Genomic DNA, 24,008 nt, shown 5'->3' with positions numbered 1-24,008 from the left:
AACATAATGCTACCTATTCCCCTTATTCATGGTGAGTAGTGATGAATGGGATCACACAAATTGCTCACCAAAACCCACCATGGATCGAAATCCCCCCTTCTCTTGTTCCGCAAGCCACTGTCACTGTGACCTGCCAACAACTAACTAATCTCGCCAAATCTGAGACTAAAGCACGGTTAGTTGGACTCCTCGGGCACACATTGTCTGGAACCTTCCTGTTGGTGAGCACCTGGATATTCGCCGAGTTGGTGAAACCGCTGAGCCTGTTCCTTCTTGCGCCAAAAGATGCCAAAGGTTAAGATATTTCCCGCCTTGGCCAGCAGGGGCCGGTCATCTGAATTCTCTTCTCCTTCGACTTCGGTGCCATCTTGGGAGAGGTAGATGTGGTAGTCCTTGGGCAGGAAGCGGCCGGGGTGCCAGACGTTCCAGAGGATTGAGTTGATGAGCATAAGGACCGCTTCGAACATGTAGAAGAAGACTTCATATCGTAGAATGGGACTGAGTGTCATGAGGGAGTCGACGTCGTCAATGTCCACCTTCGTATTTCCGGTGTGCTCCACTAACCGGTAGATGCAACGGACGAGGATGAGCGCCATACTCATGTACAAGGTAGTCAACAGCGTCTTGGCAGCCGTAGCTTGGACGTTGGCATTGGCGCATCGGCGCTGGAATAGATAGACGAGGTATACAAAGATGACGATGATGATGAGCTGGAGCGAGATGGCGGCGATGGTCAAGTGACTACCAAGGGCCTGCTTCTCGGGGGTTGACGACGTGTTGGCGGATAGAGACACCCCCAAAGAGTTGAGAAGCTCAACGAGGCCCATAAGACCACCAAAAGTGGCAAGAACTTTGCCTGGAGCAATGGGCGCGCAGTAGGGCACGTAGTAAAAGATTCGGCCGAGGACGTGATAGTTGGCGAGTTCAAGAAGGGGGCTGGAGTGCCTGTTAGTTGAGAGGTTTGGACTTGGAGGGTGGACTAACTCACGGGCACACGTAAATGCAGACCTGGCTAGTGATGAAAATGGCCAAAGGCAGCTTGGTCGTCGTCTTGTACAAGTAGTTGTAGGCGCCGTATTCGCGCATTGCATAGCCAGCCGTGAACATGACACCGCAGATGCAGTGTAGACCGACGAGCTTCCAGGCCTTGTAGCGACTGATAGCGGATATCAGATGTTGGACTTGAAGGGTTTGGAGATGATGTACTTACTGGCATTGCCAGATATGAAAGATGGCTGAGATGGCGTAGGCAATGGTGAAGAAGATGGGGGCTCCTTTGTTGGGAGCGTACACGTACAGACTGTAGGGGACTATACCTGTTAGAAGAAACCCTAGAATAGAGATTGCGGTTCTTACCAGGCTCTCCAGCACCAGCCATCTTGAAATCGAGTGACAAATGAAATGTCTTGTGAGGGAACGGTGGACGGCAGTCAGTGGATCCAAGGGGAAATTGTCAAGGCCTTTCTATCGCAGTGTCTGCTCTGCAACAAAGATTGAAGAAAATCTCAAAAAAGGCGTCGGAAAGTCTCATTTTAAAGACAAAAATGCAACAGCTCGCAACCCGAAATGGCCATGGCAACACGTCATATGCGACTCCTGAACGGCAACAGGATCACTAACACAGGATGAGGCCATTCCCAATTAGGATAATAGAAATGCCAAGAAATTCGACCCCTGTCAGCTAGACCCTGGTCGCGTGGGGACGGGGCTGACGATGGGTTCAAGGGATGATTAGACTGCGACAGAATATGCGATCTTATTTTTAGGTGTGCCTTTTGTTGAGGTTGCTAAATTGTGTTGAAATCAAAGCCGAATAATACATCGGAAAGGGGGAGTGTGTCTTGGCTCGGAAGGAATCTTTCCGTGGCGAGATCCTCGTTCATGGAGACAGGTTGGGCTTCTGGGGCAAGATTGAAGGTCTTCATGATCTCATCCATATCCAAGTCGGTTAAAACAAGATCGAAGTCGCCCTGATGGCCATTTGGTAGCTGTTCCTTAGGGTTCGAAGCCTGACGTGTTGGTTGGCTAAAGGTTGCTTCAACAGGCCGAGCTACCACTTCGGCTTGACAACTTGAAGTGGCGAGAGCCGAAAAGTCCCCAACATGAACGTTCAACCGATCCATAATCGCAAGCAAAACCCTCATTGTCCGTCTCGGAGCAAAACACTTAGCCTGATGCTCCCCCAGAATCTCCAGGCAGCTTCGAAGGTACTTGTGGGCCCCTGACTCAGGACCTCTCTGCGCAGCCATGCGGACGTGAATTGTGGCGCTTACGTATGTCGCGTACGAAACGAAGTAGGGGACCGATTTGAGGCAAAAGTGCTGTCTGTAGACCTGGAGCATGTGGTGGATCTCAAGTGCTGCTACTGCGCAGTGGGAAAATGCATCGCGGGCTGCAGACGCTGAGACAGACTGGAGATGGCCGTCGGAAACGAAGGGTCGATGCAACAGGATGACTAGAGAGTTGTACATGGCCCTTAACCTGTTAGTAAGCTTTCCAATTGTGCCGTGGAGGCCATCTTACAGTAATGATAGGGTGTGGGGGAGGATTGTTGAATTGCCGGGGTTGTTCAGATGCACAAGCAGGTGGGCCGGCATCTCACTCCTCCAGCGCTTCAACTCAGCATGAAGGGCATTCGAAGCATCGAAAAGTTCTTGAGGGTCCCTATAACAACTCTTTTCTGAGTAGAGGTTGCACAAAATTCGATCCATGATGATGCTGAGTTTGCACAGCTGCTTAAAGGTCGAGACGCTGTATGTTGGACAACCCATCTGTGTCAGGTGTTCTGAGTACGTGTTGGTGTTGAACTCTTCGAGTTCTTCATACTCGTCAAGAAACTGAATTGGCACACGGTTATCGGCTTCTCGTAGTCGTGCAGGACGGCCTTGATATATCGACTGCACTTTGTCCAAGGCTTTCACAAGTTAGCAGCGTCGCATCCTTGGAAGTTGCAGGTACCCACCGAAAGCTGCCCAAAACACTCTCCGATGCACTTCTACATCTTCCGGGGTGCAACTTTCTGGCCTTGCCCTCCCCACACCGTCAACGTGAATCCCAAGATCGACAATCATGCTGATCGCAAGACCCATATAATGCCACGATAGACTCGTCTCATCACACCAAGAAAAGAGAGCGTCAGCAACAATAAGAAGACCCTGGATGGTAGTTACTCGGCTCTTGAACAATACTTGTGAACCCTGCAGAATCTCCTCAAACTTGGCGCGAAAGGGCCGCCCTGCTGAGTTCTTGTCACCGGCGTTGCTTCGCGCTGCTGGGTCGTCTGAATACTTTGAGCCTGCAAATAATATGGCGTTGAGTAATAAATCTGAGTAGTATGGGCCTTTGCAGATCATGTCTCTCATAAAGCCCGGTCGATAAACGATGGAACCTGCGTAGTGTTGGCGGTTCCAGAAATTTGAAAGGAGCTCCATGCCGAGGGCAGGATCTATGCCCCCAAAGTCGAGCTTTCCCGCCTTGAAGTTAATGACCTCATACTGGCCTATGATTCCAATTAGCGATAATCACATATTAACCTCAAATAACATACGCTGCCTCGTTGTTTCGGCCAAAAGTTGATTCTTCACGCCAAGATTGGACGTGTCAACTGTAGCGCCTACGGTAGGCCTAGGGGTCTCTGGCTCGAAGACAACACTTGAAGGACCATGGAAGGGAGTTTGATTTGCTTCATTTGGAGTTGTGGAATGAGACAAAGACACGTCGGGGTGAGGTCCATCAACGGTCTCTGACACGTGGATTGTGTCGGAAGCGGAATCTTGGTGGTCTGGGGCGAAAGTCGAATCGCCCAAGGGAGGTTGAGAAGAGTTTGAGGACTGATCACGGTTCAGGCTTACGCTTTGTAGTCGGAGCAACTCGCGAAGTTGAGCGTTCTCCTCTTCAAGACTATGGATGCGAGCGTTGGAGGGTCTTGAAAGTAGTGTCAACGGATGTACCAATCCGCATTGGGAATATTCTTACCTAGCTTGTTTGGTCCTCTTGGTGTACGTGCACTCAATCACTCTTCCTTGACAATTTTCACATTTGGGCTTTGCATTGTCGCATCCCAGCTAGCGTCAATCAGTTGGCATTGCTCTAGCGAGACAGATGGGGCAGTCAGGGATTAGTAACTGTACGTACTTTTCTCTTTCTGCAAAAGTCACAGGCATTAGACGTCCGCTGAGATCGCCTGTGGACGGTCGCCATTGCTCAAGTGCTCGACCCCTGAAAGCGGAGGATGACGTGCCGTGTTGGATGAGGGAACTTGGAAAAGGATCACGATGCTCCGCTGGTGGAGTGAGCATAGGTAAGGAGGTGGGGAAGATGATAACATAAGCGGATGGTCACGTTCCGTGGAATGACGCTTTCCTGCTGTAGGTTAGCTTGCTGTCTCCACTATCCTGATCCAACAACTGATGCGCAAATGCTCGACGTGGTTACTACCATAAAAATAGTCTCTTATGCATAATTCCTTTTGGCCAGGTGTTTCGTATTTCAGTGAGCATACGGGAGCCGAAAAACGAGATCGTGGTCCAAATCTGAGCCAAGGATCACTATAATGATACATGCTAAAGGGAGGAAATTCTGCCGGGACTTGTGCATGAAAGGAACATGGGAGATGATATGGGACTACTCTTAGTGCAAAGGTTCTCCGGTGAGTGTTGTTGGCATGACAATAGATATCTAGGTATATCAAGGGAGGCCGCGAATACACTTTGCTTCTCGATTCTGGAATAGATACCTACTCGAGGAAAGTTTAGTTCGCTTCTCTCAAACGTCATCGCATCTAGGTATTCATAAATTGCAGTAGTTAACAACTCTACCAGATCATTAACCCAAGCCCCGGCATTACTAAAAAAACATACGGCGGGTAAGCGTAGTGCCTCATATTGGTTTATTCAGTAAGTGCCTCATATCGGGGTGATCGGGTTGTTTCGGAAATCCTTTTCTTCGATGCCAATGTGCAACATCTCTACCAATCCGCTCGAGCCACGAGCCGCCCTCGCAGAAGAGGCCTCATTTCCCCCGCTCTCCGCGAAAGTCGTTCTTCTTTCCATACCTACCGAAATGCAGCGTTGTACGTCTTGATTCTCTGTCGAGAAAGAGACCTTCTATCGACCTTTTACCACGTGCCAGACTACAGAGATTATTGGTTCCCGGACATTGTCCCGCGCTTCGGGAACATTAGGGATACCATGAGTCAACTACCTCCGCTGGAAGTGAGGGTTGTCCAACCCGAAGACATAACGGTGGCCATATTCTACGCTCTTACTATCGAACTCAACGCCGTCAAGTTTATCTTGCAGGAGCAATTGACAAGCTACCCAGTGATCGCCGGTCCGGACGTGCCACGCTACTCTTACGGCCGCATAGGGGATCACATGGTCGTTCTCGCCAGAGGAACACAGATGGGGCCTGTAAATGCTGCAGTATGCGCTGCCAACATTGTTCAGCAGTTTCCAAGCATCCGATTCGCCCTGATGATCGGGATCGCAGGCGGCATACCAAGTCGAACGAAGGATATCCGGCTAGGCGATGTCGTCGTCGGAATTCCTGGCGGCAGCCACCCTGGGGTCCTCCAGTATGATTTTGGAAAATACGAACAAGATGAGTCATTTGTCCTCAAGGGTTGCTTGAACAAGCCTCCATCGGTCCTGATAAACGCATGTCACCGCCTGGAGGAGCTTGAGGAGGAGATGGGCTGCAGTCCGCATTCCGTCACTCTGAAAGACATTGGCGAGAAAGATAGCCGCTACAAACGGCTAAGCAAAGATGATATCCTCTTCAAGGATGGCTTTCATCACGTCAATGCAGAAGGAGACTGTAGTGAGTGTGAGGCTGCAGGTGAAGAGGGTATTGTTTCCCGTAGGACACGGGACGAGATCAACCAGTCATTAGTTCATCTAGGTCTCATCCTGTCTGGAGGCGGGGTTGTGAAGAACCCCAAGGATCGTCGCCGCCTACGTCGGGGCAATGAGGACGCGATTTGCTTCGAGATGGAGGCAGCTGGCATCGTGGACCAGATCCCATGCCTGGTCATCAGAGGGATATGCGATTACGCAGATACACACAAAAACGATGATTGGCACCGATATGCAGCGGCGGCTGCAGCAGCCTATGGCAAGGCCGTTCTCGCCAATGTCACTGGACAAGAAGTGAAGGCGGCTGGGACGGCCCAGGATCTTATGAAGACGCTCAAGAACGGTACGTAAAGAGGTGTCCGGCACTTCTATGGACTTTCTAAACATTTTTTTTCGCAGTGGAAGGGAAGCTAGGAGAGGTAGAGGAACATGTCGACAAACTGAGACAGGGTAATCATCAGCAAAAGGTTCTAGACTGGCTGGGGCAGGAGGGCTGGCGACACCCGCAAGACGATCACTTTGCGAAATGCGACTCCGGGACGGGCAGATGGCTTCTAGACTCACCTCAATTTAACGAATGGATCACAGAGACCGAGAAAACATTGCTTTGCCAAGGACTACCTGGAGCTGGGAAGACCGTGATGGCTTCCCTTGTCATTGACCACCTCACGCGTACGGCACCCGAGAAGACTGTCGTTGTCTACGCGTACTGCGATGCTGGAAAACGGGATCAGCAGAAGGCGGTTCACATCCTTGCAAGTCTACTCAGGCAGTTGATCGAAGCAAGCCCGAACATGCCAGAATGCGTGCAACGTTTCCATTCGAAAAACCAAGGCAGGCAGCTAGGCTCGGTCTCGGCCCGAGAGTTCACCGATGCCCTGATAGACACTGCATTGCTCTTCTCACGCGTCTATGTCGTGATCGACGCGCTTGATGAAAGCGAAGACCTATCAAATCTCTTGCCCGAGATATCCAGAATGCAACAAGAGGTCAAAGCCAACGTGCTTGTGACTTCTCGACCAGACAAGAGGATCGAGGCCATGTTTGACCAGTACTCATCTCTTGATATTCGTGCGTCGGACGAGGATGTGAGCTGGTATCTAGAGAAGCGTATCGCTCAGCACGACGTCATGAAGGATGAACTTGGAGAGTACGCAGCAGAGGCGAAAGCAGCGCTCAGGGAGACAGTAAAGGAGAAGATTATGAAGGTTTCTGATGGAATGTGAGTTGAACAGTCCCTTCTTCACGGCCTTGATTAAACATTTCTAGATTTCTTCTGGCTCGATTTCATATGGACTATGTCTTGGAAATGACATCTCCCAATCGGATGAGAGAAAGCATCGAAATGCTGCCTAGAGGCCTGGCTGCATATCGAGAGATTTACCTAAAAACGACTCAGCGGATCGACAACCAGCCAGAGGAATATTGCTCACTTGCCAAGGCGACTCTGATATGGCTTGTCTGTGCAATGAGACCAATAACTGTACCAGAACTTCGAGAGGCTCTGGCCATCAAGATCAATACTTCCAGCCTTGATAGTGGCGACTTCAGTACTACCAAGTCCATAGTCGGGGCATGTAAAGGCCTGGTGACTATCGGAAACGACGAGGTTATTCAGCTGCTTCATCACACGGCACGAGAGTACCTGGATTCCAACTTCGGCTGGCTAGAGGAGCCAAGTATCAGGGGGCTTGCAGCTGTCGAAGCGGCTGAGAGAGCAAAGGCTACTGCGCAACGCGACATCACGTTGAAATTACTCACCTACATTTCGTTCGACACTTTTGAAGCAGGGCCTTGCAATGACCACAACCAGTACCTGGAAAGGGGTGAGTCAAATAGACTCTATGGTTATGGGAGTCGCCACTGGGGCGATCATCTCAAGTCCTCCGGTCCTTATGTCTCTGACATCGTGGACCTTGGGACCAACTCACTCCTGACCCGCCTGCTTGGTAGTGAGAAGAAGTGGAGATCTTCTATCCAAGCCTTCTCCTATGGCGGCTTACCCCATGGAAATCCAATTTCTTGGGATAGGAGCTTCCCAGAAGGGTTCACGAGCCTCCATCTCGCCGCAAAATGCGGCGTGGAACCCTTAGTCACTGCTCTGCTTGGCAGCCACCAGGTGAACGCCAAAGACTGCCAGGGTCGGGCCCCGCTGTCTTATGCAGCCGAGAAAGGCCATGTTGACGTAGCGATGTGTCTGCTAAAAGCTGGCGCGCACGTCGACACAGGCGATCTATTTGACCAAACACCACTTGTCTATGCTGCAGAGGAGGGCCACAACGAGGTTGTCCGATGCCTTCTAGACAATAAGGCCGATACCGAGAGGAGAGACGCCTATGGCAGGACCCCTCTGGCGTTGGCTGTCCTGGGCGGAGATCACGCTATCTCGGAGATTCTCCTTGAAGGAGGCGCTGACATCGAAGAAAAAGACACTGATGACATGACGCCGCTGAGCTTGGTGGCTGAAAATGGCCAGGCTACCACAGTAGAGTATTTGCTCCAGAAGAACGCGAAAGCGGAAACCAGAGATGATCTTGGCCGGACGCCGCTGCTTCAAGCGGTTGGAAAAGGTCATATCGAAGTCGTGCGGGTTTTACTCGATTGGGGCGTTGATATCGAGGCGAAGGACTTTAAACAGCGGACGGCGCTTACTGAAGCGGTCAGGAATGACCACATCAGCTTGGTCAAGTCTCTTCTTCAGAAGGGTTGCGACACTGAGGGAAGGGGTTTAAATGGAAAGACGGCATTACTTTTCGCAGTCAAAAGCGATCACGAGAAAACCAGATCCTTGCGTAACCGGAACAACGATTCCAATCCCCGGTTTAACTCTAATATCGATCAACCTGGGGAATCGGCGGCTGAGGAGAATTTCGAAATGTGCCAAATACTGCTTGACAACAAAGCTAACCCCAACGGAACTGGAGTTACAGGCTGGTCTCCATTACTGGAAGCCGAACGGCTCGGGCGAGCAGACATAACCCGATTTCTTTTGAGAGCGGGCGCTGATCCCAGTCTGGACTCTCTCAGTGGGATAACGCCGCTAGAATTTATTAGACAAGGCCGTCGAATTCGGGTAGACTTCATGATTGAGGAACTTTTGGGTGACGACATTTCCTATTGTTATTTGATGCCGTCAGCTATCAATGACTGGGTCTGTTGATGTGGTGGTTGATGGCTTTCTTGTCATCATTGCAGATAATCATAATTACCCTTACTCGTGACTCTCGACGGAACTTCATGGTATTTCATCAACTTCTTATTACCCAGGCATAAAGTACCTGCCAAGATATTCATCAATCCTTTTTCACGAATGCGTTATTAGAACGTTATGAGATAAGGCTTGGCTGATGAGATACAAATAGTGCGGTGCTTTATTCAATCTCAACACTCTCTGTTTCTTACAAGCATCACACAAGTATAAAGTCAGAGTGTATTTCGAGTCCAAATGTCTACCGAACAAATCTTGTCTTTAGCTGCTACTTTCCTATCTTTCCTGTCATGGCCCATGAGAACCTCAACCCTGGGTGAGCCAACCCTCAGTGACAAAGTTCAGCGCCTCTGACGCGAATGACTCCCAAGTACTTTCGTCGAAGTCAAATGCATGATCTTGCCCAGGGCAGACGTCAAATCTCAGAGTAGTCTTTGGAAGCGTCTCGCGTACGAGATTGATAAACTTATAAGTTCCCCTGATGGGCACAGTTGCATCGTCATCTCCATGCATCAACCACCTGTGTTTCTATTAGCTCAGAGTTGGCTCATAAAGAAGTCCATGTCTCACATCTTTGGAGGCAGCCTGTCGCCAGCCTCGATTCGATCCAGTGGAAAGAATTCCCTCCTGTTCAGACCTTTGTTGTCAAAAATGTCCGACGCAAAGATGCCCGAATGGCAAGCCGCAATTGGGAAGGGAATCCTGTCGAGGTTGTCTTTGGAATGGGGCTCCTTGCGGGTCTCCTCGATCCAAGCCAGAGTCTCTTCCTTAGATGGCATGTCCTTCAGGTCTGCCCGTAGAATCGTAGGCTCATCGGGCCCTGGGCCCTCGACGTAAACCTTGTCCCTGGGATCCAGAAGGGGATATACGATGGCTAGGGCTCGAAAATCGTCGGGGTGCGAGAGAGCGAGCTCTGTCGCGCAGTAGCCCCTACAATAGAGATTAGCCAATAAATAAATGTGACTATTGAAGTCTTACCCAGCTGAGCCACCAGCAAGCAGTGTCTGCGAAAAGTCAAGAAGGTGACCGGGAGCCTTGGTCTCCAGGATTCCGGGTAGGTTCAACTTTGTCCACTGCCAGCAGTCTTCAAGATCCTCTAGCACATCGGCCACGCCATTTTCAGAGGGCAAGAGACGATGATCAGGGGACAAAATGATAGCCGAGTGCTTGAGAGCCAGCTTGTCAACCCACTTTGGGAAGAAGGCAGGGAACAAGCCGTACCCGGTGACGAGAAACCCGCCGTGGAGGTGATAGATGATAGGGTGGGAACCAGGCTTGAGGTTCTTGGGAATCAAAACAGCAGTTTTAATCTCATGTGAGGAGACGACCTTGAAGCTTCAAGCTGTTAGTTGCAGCTGAGAATGTCTGAGGGTGTTTCTCACGTCTCTTCAAAGATGTTGTACGAGTCAAAGATTGACTCTTGAGTCCAGTGATTAGTCATGTTGTCAAGTTGAAGTGAGTTTTGGATAAGTGTGTATGATCTTGGGATTCATTTTCGTCATATTTGGGATAGAATAGAAGTATATATACAATTGTTTATCTTAAGCAACACTGGACTTTGAGGCGGAACATGATGCTCCGCCTTAGAAATGTGTGGATTAATAAGGCGGATGGTGATGATCCGCCGCACGCTAGCATCTCTCCACTCAACTCCAACGGAATCCCATGTTCCGAGACACGGCACAGTTGATGAATAAGAGGGGTTCTGCAATGAGATTGAGGTATAAAAGTTGGTAAATATTCCCTGTTCTCTCATCATTCATACAATTCATTCAATCTCGTTGATCATCATGCATTTGGCTTCACACACTTGGATGCGCCCAGAGCCGCTGGAGAAGACTCTCGACCGACTCAATCGCCTTGGGTACACTAGCGTCGAACTAGCTGGCGAGCCGGATCAGTTCCCCGCCGAAGAAACACGCCAGCTCCTCCAAAAGTACAACATCAAATGCTGGGGCACAGTCACCATCCAGCAGGGAAAGCGGAACTTGATCGCCGCGGACGCTCAGCAACGACGGGACACCATCAATTACATGAAAGATGTGGTGACCTTGTCGGCAGAGTTAGGAGGACAAATCATCACTATTGTACCTGGCAATGTCGGCACAATTATCCCAACGTCAACCCCGGAGAATGAATGGGTATGGGCCGTCGAAGGCCTCCGCGAAGTGGCCGCATTCGCAAAGGGGAAAGGCATTCGAGTTGGACTCGAACCTCTCAACAGATTTGAGACGTACTTCCTCAACAGGACAAACCAGGCTCTCGCTCTCGCCGATGAAGTTGGTTACGACGTGGGAATCGCCTTTGACCCCTTCCACCTAGCACTCGAAGAGAAGGATCTCATCGCAGCCGTCCGAGCGTGCCGGGGCCGAATTGTGGACTTCCACGTGGGAGACAACAATCGCCTTGCTCCTGGAGATGGATCGCTCGATTGGCCTAAGATCATGGAGGCTCTTGTCGAAGCAGGGTACGATGGCGCCTTGTCGGTCGAATTCATGCCGTCGATTGATCGTACACCTGTTGGGAAGTTCGGGGTGGAGCAGTTGGAGACAAGCAACTTGGAGGTCACAGCGGACCATCTGAAGTTCATTATTGATCATGGATCTGGGTTGCTCTCTGAGAGTTACTACACCGAGCTGTTGAGGCGATCTGCCGAGACTCTCTCCCCTTATGTGGAAAAGTGAGGGCACGCTACGGGGACCTTGACATCTCAATCAGATTCACCGAATTATACTAAGAAATCGATTGTCAAGGTTTATTAGGATTAGACCTATTTGAGACCGATTATCTTTGGATATAATGACAGTGTCTGACAGTCTTGCTGCTGTCTGGTTGCTTTTGCCCTTGGCTGAGAAAGGAATCTGAAAATCCATCGTCATCACCGCGGGATGTTTAATAGTCTCGGTGATGCTAGGTAGTTAAAACTAGTTTTGAGAGCCATGCTTGCAATACCACTTAGGCCGTGGCCTTGCTTGTGATGTTTTCGCCCCTCTTCTCCTGTCCAACCTCTGCGGCCACAGCAGACTTGAGGTCGACCTCGACCTGTTCGCCAAACTTGGCGTTGATTTCCTCGAGGGGAAGACCGATAGTCTTGTTGATGTTAGTAATGTTCACTGCGAGCTCATGAAGGGGTGAGACCAACCTCAGGGAAGGTGAACCAAATGGCAACGGTGCTGATAACGGTGACGACGACAAAGATCATGTAGAACTTCCAGCCAATGTTCTTCAGACCAACAGTCACGGGGGCACTGTATGCGATGGAGTTGCCGAAGAAAGAAGCAAAGACGAGAGTTGAGCCCTCACTGCGGAGATCTAGAAATCGAAATGTCAGCGTTACATGTCAAGGAAGGCGGTTGAACTCACGGGTAGGCCAAATCTCGGATCCGTAGGCGTAGGCGGTACACTCAATCGTGGTGGTGAAGAAGGCACCGAAGATGAAGTAGATGGCCACGGCAGCGTTGAGGCCGGGGCCATCATCAGTGCCGAGGTAGAACTTTTGAAGAGCAGCCATGACGCTGAGGATAGCAGCAGATCCAAAGCCACCGATTACTATAGAAATGATAGGTTAGAAGCGTCCCTGGCGATGAGTGTGTTGTGGAAACTTACCAAGAAGCCTGACACGGGGGACGCGGTCAAGGAGGAGAACGTTGAAACCGCATCCAATAACGGCGCATACAGTCCAGACAACACCGAGGGCCATCTGCAGAGTCACGCCAAATCCAAGGCCACCCATGAGGACGGGGACAAGGTTGGCAATGGCAGTGATGCCAGTACCCTGAGCCATGACCCAGAGAAGGATAGAGCAGTAAGCTCTCTTCAAGAGGTGACGCGTGGTAAAGATGTACCAGAAACCGCCGGGCAGATTCTTCTCAGTCTCAACCTGGGCCTTGATTTGAGTTGCCTCAGCATGGGCGAGCACACCGTTGGGGTCGGTCTTGGTCTTGTGCAGCTTGACCAAGATGGCGAGGGCTTCATCATCTCGGCCTTGCTCCATGAGCCAACGGGGAGACTCGGGAAGGAAGTAGAGAGAGATGAGGTGGACAACTCCCATGCCGGTCAGGACGATGAAGATGAGACGCCACTGGATAGCCGAGTGAACGTAGCTGAAGGCAAGATTGAAGACGGCGCAGAGAATGTAAGCAGTGACGACGCCGACACCCTGCATACCGACGAGAGATCCACGAGCATGAGGAGGAGCCACTTCACTCATGTACACAGGAGAGTTGGCAAAGACCATGCCGGCACCGATACCACAGATGACGCGGAAGACGAGGAGCATGGCAATGTTGACAGACGCAGCTTGAAGGGCGCCAGATAGGATGACGATACCAGCGGCCACGGCGTTACAGAGACGACGACCGTGGTGCTTCGCGAGGGGGGCTTGAGCCAGAGAGCCAACCATGGCACCGGCGAGGAAACTAGACGAAGTCAGCACACTTCTCACGAGTGTTTACGAAGAACTCACCCTCCGAGGAGGCCATCGGTTCGTTGAGCGGCATCTGGCGTCGACAAGAACTTGGCGATGAAGGAAGGCTGAGCCAATGTTCCAGCAATGGCGTTGGCGCTGAAGCCATAGAGATATCCGCCCAGAGCAGCTGTGATGATGACCTTGAAGCTGTCAGAGATGCTGTCTCAACAAGAGTTGAATCGCGTACCTGGTAGGTGATCCAGCTGACAGAGTGCGTCACAGCCTTGACAGCATCGCCAGAGTCGGAAGAAGACTTGCTGGCAGTGTTGTCATTGTTCTCGGAGCCAGTAAACTCCTGGCTCGTCTCGAGTTGAGTCTTGTCAGCTTCTGAAGCCATCTTTGCGTCGTCTAGCTAATCAAGCTTTCAAAAACTCAAAGAAGTTAAAATGAGACGTCCGCGAACAAAAAACAGACAGGGACGGGGACACAAGATGCCTTGAGGGGAACAGAGAGGGGAGTCCGAGGAAGAGGAGAGAAAGCCCTGATAATGAAAGACAGCATGCGATGCAACCTTGCCGCATGCCGCATTTGCCATGTGCGCTGACTGAGATAGTAGACCCGTGCGTGCAACCGAAGCCCACGGGGATCTTTTCAGCTTCTGGCATGAATGGTATGTGCCTACACAGACTATGTAACTCATCCCCTGAGAACGAATCAGGTCGTGCTCCACTTGGCATGTATCGCTGGCCCTTGTTCGAAACCAGCGGATTACTTGACTAGCGTGCGGTACATTCCCTCCCAAGGATGGACCCTAGTCTTGTAGATCCTTCATCCATCTCGTCGTATATCCTTGTCGTTGATAGTCATAGCCGGGCTTTGCTAAGGTCTGCATGGTTCGAGGAGTAGTCTGATGCCCAACGGTGCAAAACGGGCATGGTATGAGCTCTCCTCAGTCGAATGCGTCTCTGATCTTCGCTTGAGTAGCTCTATTTAACTGCTTTTTTTCTTCGTTCTTCCCTCGGCCAGTCATTTCTGCACATCTCTTTCCACACCTGAACCAGTCATCATTCTCCAATCCTACACCTATTCCCCATTCTTCAATCACCATGGCTCCTCCGCATGTCCCTGAAGCCGCCATCTTTCCCGTCCTCAAGGACAAGGTTGCACTCATCACTGGTGGTGCACAGGGAATGGGCAAGGCCACTGCAGAGGTCTTTCTCAAGGCCGGCGCCAAGGTCGTCATCTGCGATGTACAGCAAGACAAGGGCGAGGAGGTGGCCAAGGAGCTGTCTGCTCTAGGCGAGGTCTACTTCACCAAGGCTGACATCTCGTCTTCTGAGGATGTGGCTGCCCTCGTCAAGTTCACAGTGGACAAGTTTGGTCGTCTGGATTGTGCAGTGAATAACGCTGCGCTGACTCCTGACAAGACACCGCTTACCGACTTTGACGAGACGTACTGGGATAAGCTGATCAGCATCAACCTCACTGGCACGGCGCTGTGCGTCAAGCATGAGATGAAGCAGTTCATCGCCCAGGGAGGCGGTGGTGCCATTGTCAACATTGCCAGCATCAACGCCTTCAAGCCACAGCCCAACATGCCGGCCTACACAGCTGCCAAGCATGCCCTCGTGGGTCTGACAAAGCACGCGAGCATGGAGGGTGGCCCGCATGGCATTCGAGTAAACGCCGTGGCGCCAGGTGCCATCTTTGTAAGTTGATGAGCCTAATTGTGGCAATTCTGAGTAAGAGCTAACTAATTCGACAGACTGTCATGGCTGAAAAGGCTCTGGAGATTATGGGGACGACACACGACGAGTTCGCGCCAACCGTCAGCTACCTGAGCCGGTTCGGCATGCCCCACGAGGTGGCACAGGGATCTCTCTGGCTGTGTTCGCCGGCGTCTTCGTATGTGACGGGAATCACCCTCCCGGTGGACGGTGGCTTCATGGCCAAGTAATGTTGTATGTACATGACTCGCGTGCAGGAGCTCATCAGTCAAGGGCTCGTTAGTGTCGGGACAGCTGTAGAACTTTGTACATCCATACATATATCCTTGTCTCTCTGCGAGTTCAATCACTCTTTGCTTTTTTCTCCCATTAATTCCACTATCGGGCTATTCACCGTCAGTGTTCCTCGGCGTGGACCTTGCATAATCGTTTTCACAGCCCAACTACCGGCGTGACCGGGGAACCATGGCCGGCGTCAGGGTGCCACCCGGGAACAACAAGGCCCTGTTGGCGACATCCCAACAAGGTCACTCAGCGGCCGCTTGCCCTAAACGAGCTCTGCCGAACAAATTTCCTCGGGACGATCATCTCTTGTTTTAGATGGGTCGCGACTAGGGACAGGAGTCCCATACGAAACCCGTCTCTTCCCCGCTCGTTTGACGTCCAATCGTGATTCAGCAAGATCACCCCAAGTGGTGATTGGTAGACAGGATCCATCTCGAGATAGTCCGCTCTAATGCGGCCCGATGCAAGGGTGAACCGGGAAGTTCTGTAGCATCCGGCCCCCCCTAGTGGAGTTTTGGATAGTGTAACGGCTGGGGGATTTAGGCGAAAGGTAAAAAGCAAAGAGTGGAAGTTAGACCCAGCTCAATCCTCAGGTCAGCTGATCGATCAGCCAGTTCAGGGCATGAATTCGTAGTCACTTGCGAATAACCGAGGGGCTTGCTGAGCAAGACGTGATTGAGACTCAGTCAATGATTAGCTAGAACGCTTCTAACAGTTCTTCCGTGATCGACAACCCTTATCATCTATATACACGGGGAAACTATCCTCCTCTCGCCTAAGTGCTGAACGTTAGGCCGCCGTTGGCGCTCACCAAGCTACCAGTCATCCAGCTAGATTCAGGAGAGCAGATCATGGCGACCAGGTTCGCAATCTCCTCTGGATATGCGGCTCTGCCACCAAACTTCCTTCCCAGCTCCTGCACCTCTGGCCCGTCTGTCTCTCTAACAGGAACAAGAGGTGTCAGAGGGTTCCACAAAGCCAAAGCCTGCTTGATCTCGTCAGGTGCCGTCATGTACATGTCAGTCATGACAGGTCCCGGGTTGATGGTGTTGACCGTGCAGTTCTCTGCAAGCTCACGGGCCCAGACCCTGGCCATGGCCTCCATGGACGCCTTGGTACCTGCGTAGAGGGTTGTGTGAGGGGTGCCGATTTTGGGGTTGATGCTGGACATCATGACGATGCGGCCGGACCGGTCTGTCGGTAGGTAGGGCTTGCACACGCCCGTAAGCAGTGCAGGGCCCAGGACGTTGACGCGGTAAATGTGGTCGAATTCATCTTGCTTCACACTCTCGACTGGGCCGAGGTAGAGCACGGCTGCATTGTGCACAATGATGCTGATCTTCAAGTTGTCGCCACCAAAGTGCTCTTTGCAGACAGCGATAAGGCTATCACAGTTCTCGGCCTTGCTAATGTCGGCTCTACATGGCACAGCCTTGACCGAGTGCTTCTCCTCGAGCTCCTTGCACAGGGTTGCAGCAGGAGCGTCAGAGGATTCAGTGGCGTAGTTGACCAAAATATTGGCGCCTCTGGCGGCGAGAGCGCGTGCAATGTATGATCCGATGCCTACAAAAGAATGAAGCAAGACGATCAGGTTATCTGGGGATATCACATCAAGGAACGACAGGGAAGAACCTACCACGGGCGGACCCAGTGACAATGGCAAGCTTGCCTTCGTGAACTCTAGCGTCGGAAATACCACCCATAGTGATCGATGGACAAGGAAGGTTACTGCGTTCAGAAATTCTGATGACTACAACAAGCTGCGAGGGGAGCGGGACTTTAAGAGATTCCGCATTGCATGGTATCCACCGCTGACAGTTCTCATAGGTGAGGGCTTTCGTCTTGGAATCAAGCGGTGGATGCACCTGAAGCCGCCATCATACGAGTTGCGTATCTTTGCCCATGAACCAACTTCATCCAGCCTCCTGTCTAGTGTTACAGTATGCCAGGGGACCAGACATACCAAGGTCCCACCATCCGTTCCCTATCTTCCAGGGTTTTGCGATCATCGTTTGCGAAATCTCAGGGGGGTTAGACGAGCAAAATCTATACTACCCAGTAGTACGTATCCATCCCGTGATCGGCAGACTGACAACCGCGGGGGGTAACATCTGTTGTCGATCCCCTAACCCGAATTAGACCATTATCTTCACGCACCGGGGTTCGGCATTGGAAAATTGGCTCATGTCTACCCGATCCCTAGCAATATCACGGGCCTGCTATGCCCATCACAGAGCCAAGTGGATCTGCCGTTGCACCAGGCACCGAGCAAGCATCCATTGGCATCAGTCATGGACCTGGCAGATTTGCTGCAAGTCCCGGGACCAGTTCAGTAACTACGCGGCCTTGTCCCTGAGTGATGGAAGGCCTCGGTAAAGTACCGCTCACTCATGAGTCGACAAATCGTCTGACTCGCTGGTGCAAGGCGTTCCTTCGACTGGCTCGACGTCACTCAGTAGTTCAGCTCATCACATCAATCAGACGAGAAATCCTGCAACCGTTGATGTTTCCAAAGCAGGTTCCAGAAAGGAAACCATGCTGGTCCCGGCACTCCACGTTTCATCACTAAAGAAAGTTCCAAGGCGGGTAGACAACGGTCTCTTGGTCTCCTCCCAGCCCCATTCTTGCGGACAAGGAACCACAAGGAAGAAGCCCAATCAAGGAAAGGGGGATGAAACTTGGGCCGCATGAACACCGTTGTTAATTTAAATTGCCCAACTACCGCCATGCTGGGAGACCCGTTTCTGTCATATTCTTCGGAACCCCCCTTTTTGAATTCCACTTCCCGTCCACCCCCAGCAAGTGTTCCCGAGGTGGCTTTTAGGCCTGACCACCCCATCAAGCCGTTGGTTCCTCCTTGTTGACTGCGTCTTTGCAATTTTCCATCTCTTGGACATCTCATCTTGAGCCTCAACCAACACCATGGCGGCCCATGTGATGGCAGGAATTGGGGGTAAAGGAGGAACCGTGGTTGGAGTCCTCTGGTTTGAGAATTTCTTGACTTATGTCTTGGTCGCGGCGCGAGTATACACTCGTCGGTACATCAGAGGTTCGGTTGGCTGGGACGACCTTTGTCTGGTTATCACTTCGGTTAGTATTGCTTGGCCATGTCTTGGAAATCGTCTAATATCTTTCAGCTTCTCATGACTGTCTTTGCCATCTTGACTACAATCGCTTGTGCTCATGGAATGGGTCAGCATGTTGATGATCTTGAGACTTATCAGTTCTCGGATGCTTTGCTGTACCTCCTATGCGCCCAGTCTGTTGTCTCGATGGCCATTGGCATGGGCAAGGTGACTGTCGCTGTCTTCTTGCTGCGCATTGTTACTGCATCTTGGTAAGTCTTGTCTCACTTACAAAGGCCGACGGCGCTGACTGATGGCTCTACCAGGCACCGGTGGTTCCTTTGGTTCTGCATCGCCTCGATGATGATTCTCAGCATCTTCCTTTCCATCGCTGTTTTCGCACAATGCACTCCGGTAGAATCCATCTGGAACCCTTTGTTGATAGACCAGAAGGTGTGCTACCTCAGTCTCACCGTGGTGGCCTTTATCGACTGTGGTAAGTATCGGAACGTCTTGTTTGAAAAATACCGGCAAGCATCTAACTATCATGCCAGCATACGCCGCGGCAATGGACTTTGCTTTGGCCGCCTTCCCTTGGATTGCCCTTCGCGGGCTGAAGATGAAGCGCAAGGAGCGCATTTCCATCTGTGTTTCTCTCAGTCTTGGAGTCTTGTAAGTCATCATGAAGCGCATGGCCCCACACAATCAAGAACTAACGATGTGAAGCGCCGGTGTTTGCGGTGTCATTAGAACATCAGGACTGGAGGTCTTGAGTAACTCGCGCGATTATCTCTGTCAGTATACCTCATTATCCTTGATCCATCTCAAATCACTAATCGGAACTTTATCAGATGCCACCTCGGACTCGGTTATCTGGACCGCCAGCGAAGTCACCACAACCATCGTTTGCGTCACCCTCCCCGCTCTTCGCCCCTATACAACAAGGTCCGCGGACAAGAGTCGAGCTCTGCTGGCTACCAGCAACACGACGACTCAGCCTACAACACCGGTGGCTCATTCCACATGAGCTCGTATGCAAACAAACGCAAGGACACGGGCCTCGGATACCCCAAGGGCAGCAGCAACTTTGCCAGCGCCGAGGCATCTCGAGATCCGACTACAATTAAGAACGATAGCGATGAGACCATTTTGCTGCAGGGCGAGGGAAAGAATATCATGAGGGTCCAGGAAGTCAGCGTGTTGTATGACAATGGAACCTCACTGAACAATGTGTCGATAAAGCAAGATGTTTGATTGAAGGCAACTAAAACAAGTCAACTTTTCTGTAACACTAGCTCGGAGTTGGATAGAGAATAATGAACCTGAAGATTTTCAATAACTTGCTTGGCAGTCCCAACAACGGCCTACCCTACATAGTGATGATGCTGGCTGGGAATGCCCTCTTACCCCTTGTAATAAGGATGACCATGGTTGTAGGGTAGGGTAGTTGCATTAATCATTTGTGCCTTAACATCTCAAAAGCGCCACCCCAGATGATCCAGTCCTTCCTTGTACTGTTTCCTGGGTTGAACCGACTGATCGCTTATCATATAAGATTTGGTGGACTTCTCTTATCGATCTCGTATCTCACAGGCGGGGCGAGCAGTACTTACATGGTTATGGGTTGGACAGATTTAGCATATCCATCCTTGCTTTTTTTTGCCAATTCGCTTCCCCACGTAGTCAGATTCTAGATTCTCAATCGATCTTTGATATTGGTCCACGATGATAGGCGTTATTAGTTGTGCTCAACACAGAACCAACAAGTCGAGCTAGACAAGGTAGATTGTGGATGGTGCCAAGAGAATGGTCTTGAGGAGGAGTGAGGCTATAAATGCCAGGCTTCATCAATTTTCTCTTTTTTTAGTTGCCGAGTTTACTTCGTGACATTATCGCCTCAACATCGTTCCTAACCAATCCTTAAGATAAAGCATTCTCAAGTCCAGTGACTCCATCGACCGCGATACTTGTGATCGCGGTTCGAAACACCTCTCTTTAGCTCCTTCGGCCACCACCAAGCATCCTCAGAATTCTCAAACTTGTTGACCTCCATTGGACCCTCAAACTCGGGGAAATACGCAACCTTGCAGTCCGAGAAACTAACCTTGGGCTGGTCTTGGTAGAATGCATCAAACTCGGGTTTCAAACTCTCTAGGAGACTGTTGACGTCGCCAGAAGGATGAAGTTCTCGCCATGGCTCAACGCAGGTGCGGCCCTTGCAACTCTTGAGAACCATCATCAAGGCATCGAGGCGTGGGGTGATTTGATCGAATGATCGTCCACGAAGGCTGTAGCTAGCTGAGCTATGTTCTGCAGAGAGAAGGTTTCTGACCTCTCCAGGATCGGTCTATGCGAAATTTGTTAGCTCACGAAGTTTATGAAGAACGGCTGTCGATTACCTTAAGATCATAAAACTCTTTCTCGTTAGTGCACCAAACCGAATAGTAGATGTTGTAGCTTTCCCCAATAACACGGATAGCCTTGTACGTATTCTTGTCTGCCGCATGACCTGGTGCGCCATAGCCTGGATCACTCATGTTGTTTTCGCCATACCAACCGAAAACGCCCTCTGGAATAGCCAGTCCCCAATACTCGATGGTAACGTGCTCCTGCTTTGACTCGGCTTCAGCATCAATGCTGAGCGGAATGGGAGTTCCGTCGGTATCGGGCAAGGCTCGACCCGCGAGGCTCATGATGGTCGATGCAAGGTCGGTATGAGCTGTGACCGCCTGGGAGATATGTCCTGCGGGAACACCTCGTCCGCGCTTTCAATGGGTTAGCTACTACCAATCCTGGGTTTGTTACAGACTCACAATAATGAGAGGAATGTGGACATCCGTCTCAAAGCCACATTCTTTTCCTGGGTGCATTCGATGCTGACTGATGTGATATCCGTTGTCGGTGGTGTAGATGATGTACGTATTATCAAGTTGACCGGCGGCTTCAACCTTCTTAATCATAGTCTCGACCATCTCATCAACAGACTGCAGCGCCCTCAGTCTTGCTCTCTGGTATTCGTCATTGTAGGCAATGACAGTGTCGTTCAGCCGCGGCAATTCCTTGACCCAACTGACTCCACCTTGAACCTCGGGATTAAAGCTTTCATCTCGTGGGATGATGTAGTCCTTGAATAGATGAGCATGTCGCTTTGCATACTTGGGTGCATCGGAGAAGAAGTTTGGCGTTAGATCAACAGTCCCGTGGGGCGCGATGGGGGCGTGGACCAGGAACCATGGCTCCTCGTTTGACAAAGCATCGTCCAAGAACCCGTAGGCTTTTTGAGCTGTGAGATCCGGCGAGTACTGTCCAGCGTAGTTAACCGGTGGTGCGCCATTTCGAGTCATGGTTGCGTTGAGGTACTGATAGGTGTGGGGATCCAGAAGAAAGTCGGAGCCATTGAAGCCTCCGGCGTACGGCTGGTTATAGTTCTCAACAGTGTGATGATTCCAGAGCTTGCCGCTGTAGTATGTGTTGTATCCAGCAGCTTGGAGCCAGTGGGGAAGGTAATTGTCGTTGATACCCTCGCGCACGATCTTCGGGTAGCCTCCATAGGGAGCCCAGACATCTGTCACCTAGGAGTACGAGTCAATATGAGCATCAGTTGAACCTTCTTGAGTTTCACTTACGTTGGTATTATGCGCGGCTCTCCCAGTCCAGAGATTGACTCGAGAAGGGCAGCAGAGAGCCACAGTGCAGTAATGGTTGGAGTACAGTGTTCCTTCGTTGATGAGGTACTTTTGAAGGAGTGGCATGTGTTTCAAAGATTTCATGTGCCTTCAAATGAGATTTTAGATCGCACCGCACATAATATTGAAAACAGACTCACCAATCTTGATCATCTGTGAGAATAAAGAGGATATTTGGTTGGCGTGAAGCTGCTGCCTCTCGCCAAAGTGACGAGAAGCATGCCAAGAGGGCAAGCGAAGTCTTCATGGCTACAACTTCGATGTCCTGCTACCGCAGCAATAGACGCGATAACATCGTGACTGAAGAATAGAGGCAGGGTCTACCTATTCATGTCATTCCTTGATACTCGGTAACCATTTCCACGACTAACAAGCTGGTCCAAGACAAGGGTCTCGTTCTGCGGGCCCCTCGGGCGCTAACATGACACTGCGCCTTAATCAACGATGGTGTCATCCCGGCTTCTCAGCATGCCATGCGGACGAGTGGAGGTGTGCATCATCCCATAAAGCCCGCTAACATGACACATTGTGTCTCCAGCGTTTACCTGCAAAGATGGATCCGAAAGCGAGCAACACCAATATGAGCCGCCGGGTGGGCAACCTGACGGCCGAGCAAGCCGAGAAGAAGCGGGCGATCGACCGAGATAACCAGAGGCACCACAGGGCCAAGAACAAGGCCTACATACGGACACTTGAGGAAAAGATCGCTGAGCTGACCGCTCGACTCGCAGAGGCTGAGACTTTGTTGGAGCAGTATCGAAGGCGCGACAACGAGCAAGTCCCTGCTGCATTGTCGCATTCTTCATCAACCGACCTTACAATTTCAACGCAACCGACAAGCACTGATGAAGAGGTTCAAGTCTCAACATCTATGCCACTCTTGTCTGAAGGCAGCATCAAGAGCTATCTTGACTCCCTACCTCTGGATCTGGGCACAGGCATGACCATACACTCCTTCAGCACAGCCCAAGACCTGAACTTTCTGGATTGGGACCTTGCGTGCGTCATGGGCAATTTGTCGCCCACGGTGGAGGCACCAAGTACGGATCTGCCTTCATACAGCACAACCCTAGGCTCATGGGACACTACGAGTAGCCAAAACGAGACACCCGAATGGCAGATGATGCCTGTCTATATTCCGGCCACAACAAAACTGGACGATGTCATCATTGGCACGGCAGCAGCCTGGCGAGCACGTCTCCACAAAGACGAAGAACTCGAAAAACCCGTCTTTCCCAGCATCAACTCTCTACTCAACCGCCCGAGCAACGTTGAGCAAGGCTTACCTGGGACCTTTTCCGAAACTGTGGCGGCTCAAGTCTGGCGGTCCCCGATAAAGACACTCCCCGAGCGCATTGGATTCATGTACAAATTGTCTCACCTGATACGCTGGCTCGTCTGCCGCACCAAGGATACATACGAAAAAATGCCACCATTTCTCAGACCAACCAAGCTACAAAGAACAGTACCTCATGCCGCATGGATTAGCATCGTTACTTCGCCAGACGCCCGAGATGCACTGATCAAGCACATGGACCTGGGCCGCTTCGAGGAAATCAGAATGCTAGCCGGAGAATCGGTGTCGGTCAGCTGGCCGTATCCAGACTCGACCGCGTTTGTAGAGTCGCCGGATAAGCAGAGTTTAATGCTCCATCCTGCATTTGAGGCGCATCTTCGAAGGAGGGAGAACTGGGCAATGGGTAAAGAAGTATGTAAGGCGTTTCCATTTTTGGAACCGTTTTGTAATTGGAGAGAGTGACAGGCGTGTAGTTGT

General features: G+C 51.1%; 11 protein-coding genes across 11 annotated transcripts; 5 read left to right on the top strand and 6 right to left on the bottom strand.

Moving 5' to 3' along the window:
• Positions 1-176: 176 nt before the first annotated feature.
• Positions 177-1,378, bottom strand: MRS44_009481 (uncharacterized protein; the record flags this gene model as incomplete). Its single annotated transcript, XM_046267885.2, has 4 exons — positions 177-936; positions 989-1,156; positions 1,211-1,310; positions 1,357-1,378. The coding sequence occupies 4 exons, from the start codon at positions 1,376-1,378 to the stop codon at positions 177-179; spliced, it is 1,050 nt and encodes a 349-aa protein (XP_046125291.2).
• A 409-nt stretch (positions 1,379-1,787) lies between these two features.
• MRS44_009480 (uncharacterized protein) lies at positions 1,788-4,298 on the bottom strand (the record flags this gene model as incomplete). Its single annotated transcript, XM_065621305.1, has 5 exons — positions 1,788-2,475; positions 2,524-2,914; positions 2,963-3,499; positions 3,548-3,924; positions 4,135-4,298. The coding sequence occupies 5 exons, from the start codon at positions 4,296-4,298 to the stop codon at positions 1,788-1,790; spliced, it is 2,157 nt and encodes a 718-aa protein (XP_065477377.1).
• An 891-nt stretch (positions 4,299-5,189) lies between these two features.
• On the top strand, positions 5,190-9,015 carry MRS44_009479 (uncharacterized protein; the record flags this gene model as incomplete). Its single annotated transcript, XM_046277729.2, has 3 exons — positions 5,190-6,198; positions 6,255-7,077; positions 7,125-9,015. The coding sequence occupies 3 exons, from the start codon at positions 5,190-5,192 to the stop codon at positions 9,013-9,015; spliced, it is 3,723 nt and encodes a 1,240-aa protein (XP_046125293.2).
• A 354-nt stretch (positions 9,016-9,369) lies between these two features.
• MRS44_009478 (uncharacterized protein) lies at positions 9,370-10,504 on the bottom strand (the record flags this gene model as incomplete). The annotated part of the gene is made up of 4 exons (XM_046279059.2): positions 9,370-9,583; positions 9,634-9,993; positions 10,042-10,398; positions 10,446-10,504. 4 exons carry the CDS (start codon positions 10,502-10,504, stop codon positions 9,370-9,372), a joined length of 990 nt encoding a protein of 329 aa, XP_046125294.2.
• Positions 10,505-10,853: 349 nt separating this feature from the next.
• On the top strand, positions 10,854-11,747 carry MRS44_009477 (uncharacterized protein; the record flags this gene model as incomplete). Its single annotated transcript, XM_046282755.2, has 1 exon — positions 10,854-11,747. The coding sequence occupies one exon, from the start codon at positions 10,854-10,856 to the stop codon at positions 11,745-11,747; it is 894 nt and encodes a 297-aa protein (XP_046125295.2).
• A 271-nt stretch (positions 11,748-12,018) lies between these two features.
• Positions 12,019-13,868, bottom strand: MRS44_009476 (uncharacterized protein; the record flags this gene model as incomplete). The annotated part of the gene is made up of 6 exons (XM_046272374.2): positions 12,019-12,153; positions 12,206-12,375; positions 12,427-12,612; positions 12,670-13,481; positions 13,529-13,671; positions 13,719-13,868. 6 exons carry the CDS (start codon positions 13,866-13,868, stop codon positions 12,019-12,021), a joined length of 1,596 nt encoding a protein of 531 aa, XP_046125296.1.
• Positions 13,869-14,577: 709 nt separating this feature from the next.
• MRS44_009475 (uncharacterized protein) lies at positions 14,578-15,428 on the top strand (the record flags this gene model as incomplete). The annotated part of the gene is made up of 2 exons (XM_046284365.2): positions 14,578-15,180; positions 15,237-15,428. The coding sequence occupies 2 exons, from the start codon at positions 14,578-14,580 to the stop codon at positions 15,426-15,428; spliced, it is 795 nt and encodes a 264-aa protein (XP_046125297.1).
• An 830-nt stretch (positions 15,429-16,258) lies between these two features.
• MRS44_009474 (uncharacterized protein) lies at positions 16,259-17,186 on the bottom strand (the record flags this gene model as incomplete). Its single annotated transcript, XM_046272375.2, has 2 exons — positions 16,259-17,046; positions 17,120-17,186. The coding sequence occupies 2 exons, from the start codon at positions 17,184-17,186 to the stop codon at positions 16,259-16,261; spliced, it is 855 nt and encodes a 284-aa protein (XP_046125298.1).
• A 1,219-nt stretch (positions 17,187-18,405) lies between these two features.
• Positions 18,406-19,802, top strand: MRS44_009473 (uncharacterized protein; the record flags this gene model as incomplete). The annotated part of the gene is made up of 6 exons (XM_065621304.1): positions 18,406-18,573; positions 18,621-18,820; positions 18,875-19,044; positions 19,103-19,220; positions 19,275-19,346; positions 19,400-19,802. The coding sequence occupies 6 exons, from the start codon at positions 18,406-18,408 to the stop codon at positions 19,800-19,802; spliced, it is 1,131 nt and encodes a 376-aa protein (XP_065477376.1).
• A 682-nt stretch (positions 19,803-20,484) lies between these two features.
• On the bottom strand, positions 20,485-22,481 carry MRS44_009472 (uncharacterized protein; the record flags this gene model as incomplete). Its single annotated transcript, XM_065621303.1, has 5 exons — positions 20,485-20,895; positions 20,948-21,313; positions 21,362-22,120; positions 22,175-22,322; positions 22,375-22,481. 5 exons carry the CDS (start codon positions 22,479-22,481, stop codon positions 20,485-20,487), a joined length of 1,791 nt encoding a protein of 596 aa, XP_065477375.1.
• Positions 22,482-22,787: 306 nt separating this feature from the next.
• MRS44_009471 (uncharacterized protein) lies at positions 22,788-23,993 on the top strand (the record flags this gene model as incomplete). Its single annotated transcript, XM_046279061.2, has 1 exon — positions 22,788-23,993. One exon carries the CDS (start codon positions 22,788-22,790, stop codon positions 23,991-23,993), a length of 1,206 nt encoding a protein of 401 aa, XP_046125301.2.
• Positions 23,994-24,008: the final 15 nt, after the last annotated feature.

Source organism: Fusarium solani, assembly GCF_023522795.1.
Source record: "Fusarium solani strain SB1 chromosome Unknown bctg00000005, whole genome shotgun sequence".
NCBI lineage: Eukaryota > Fungi > Ascomycota > Sordariomycetes > Hypocreales > Nectriaceae > Fusarium > Fusarium solani.
This window is presented reverse-complemented; position numbering and strand designations above follow the sequence as displayed.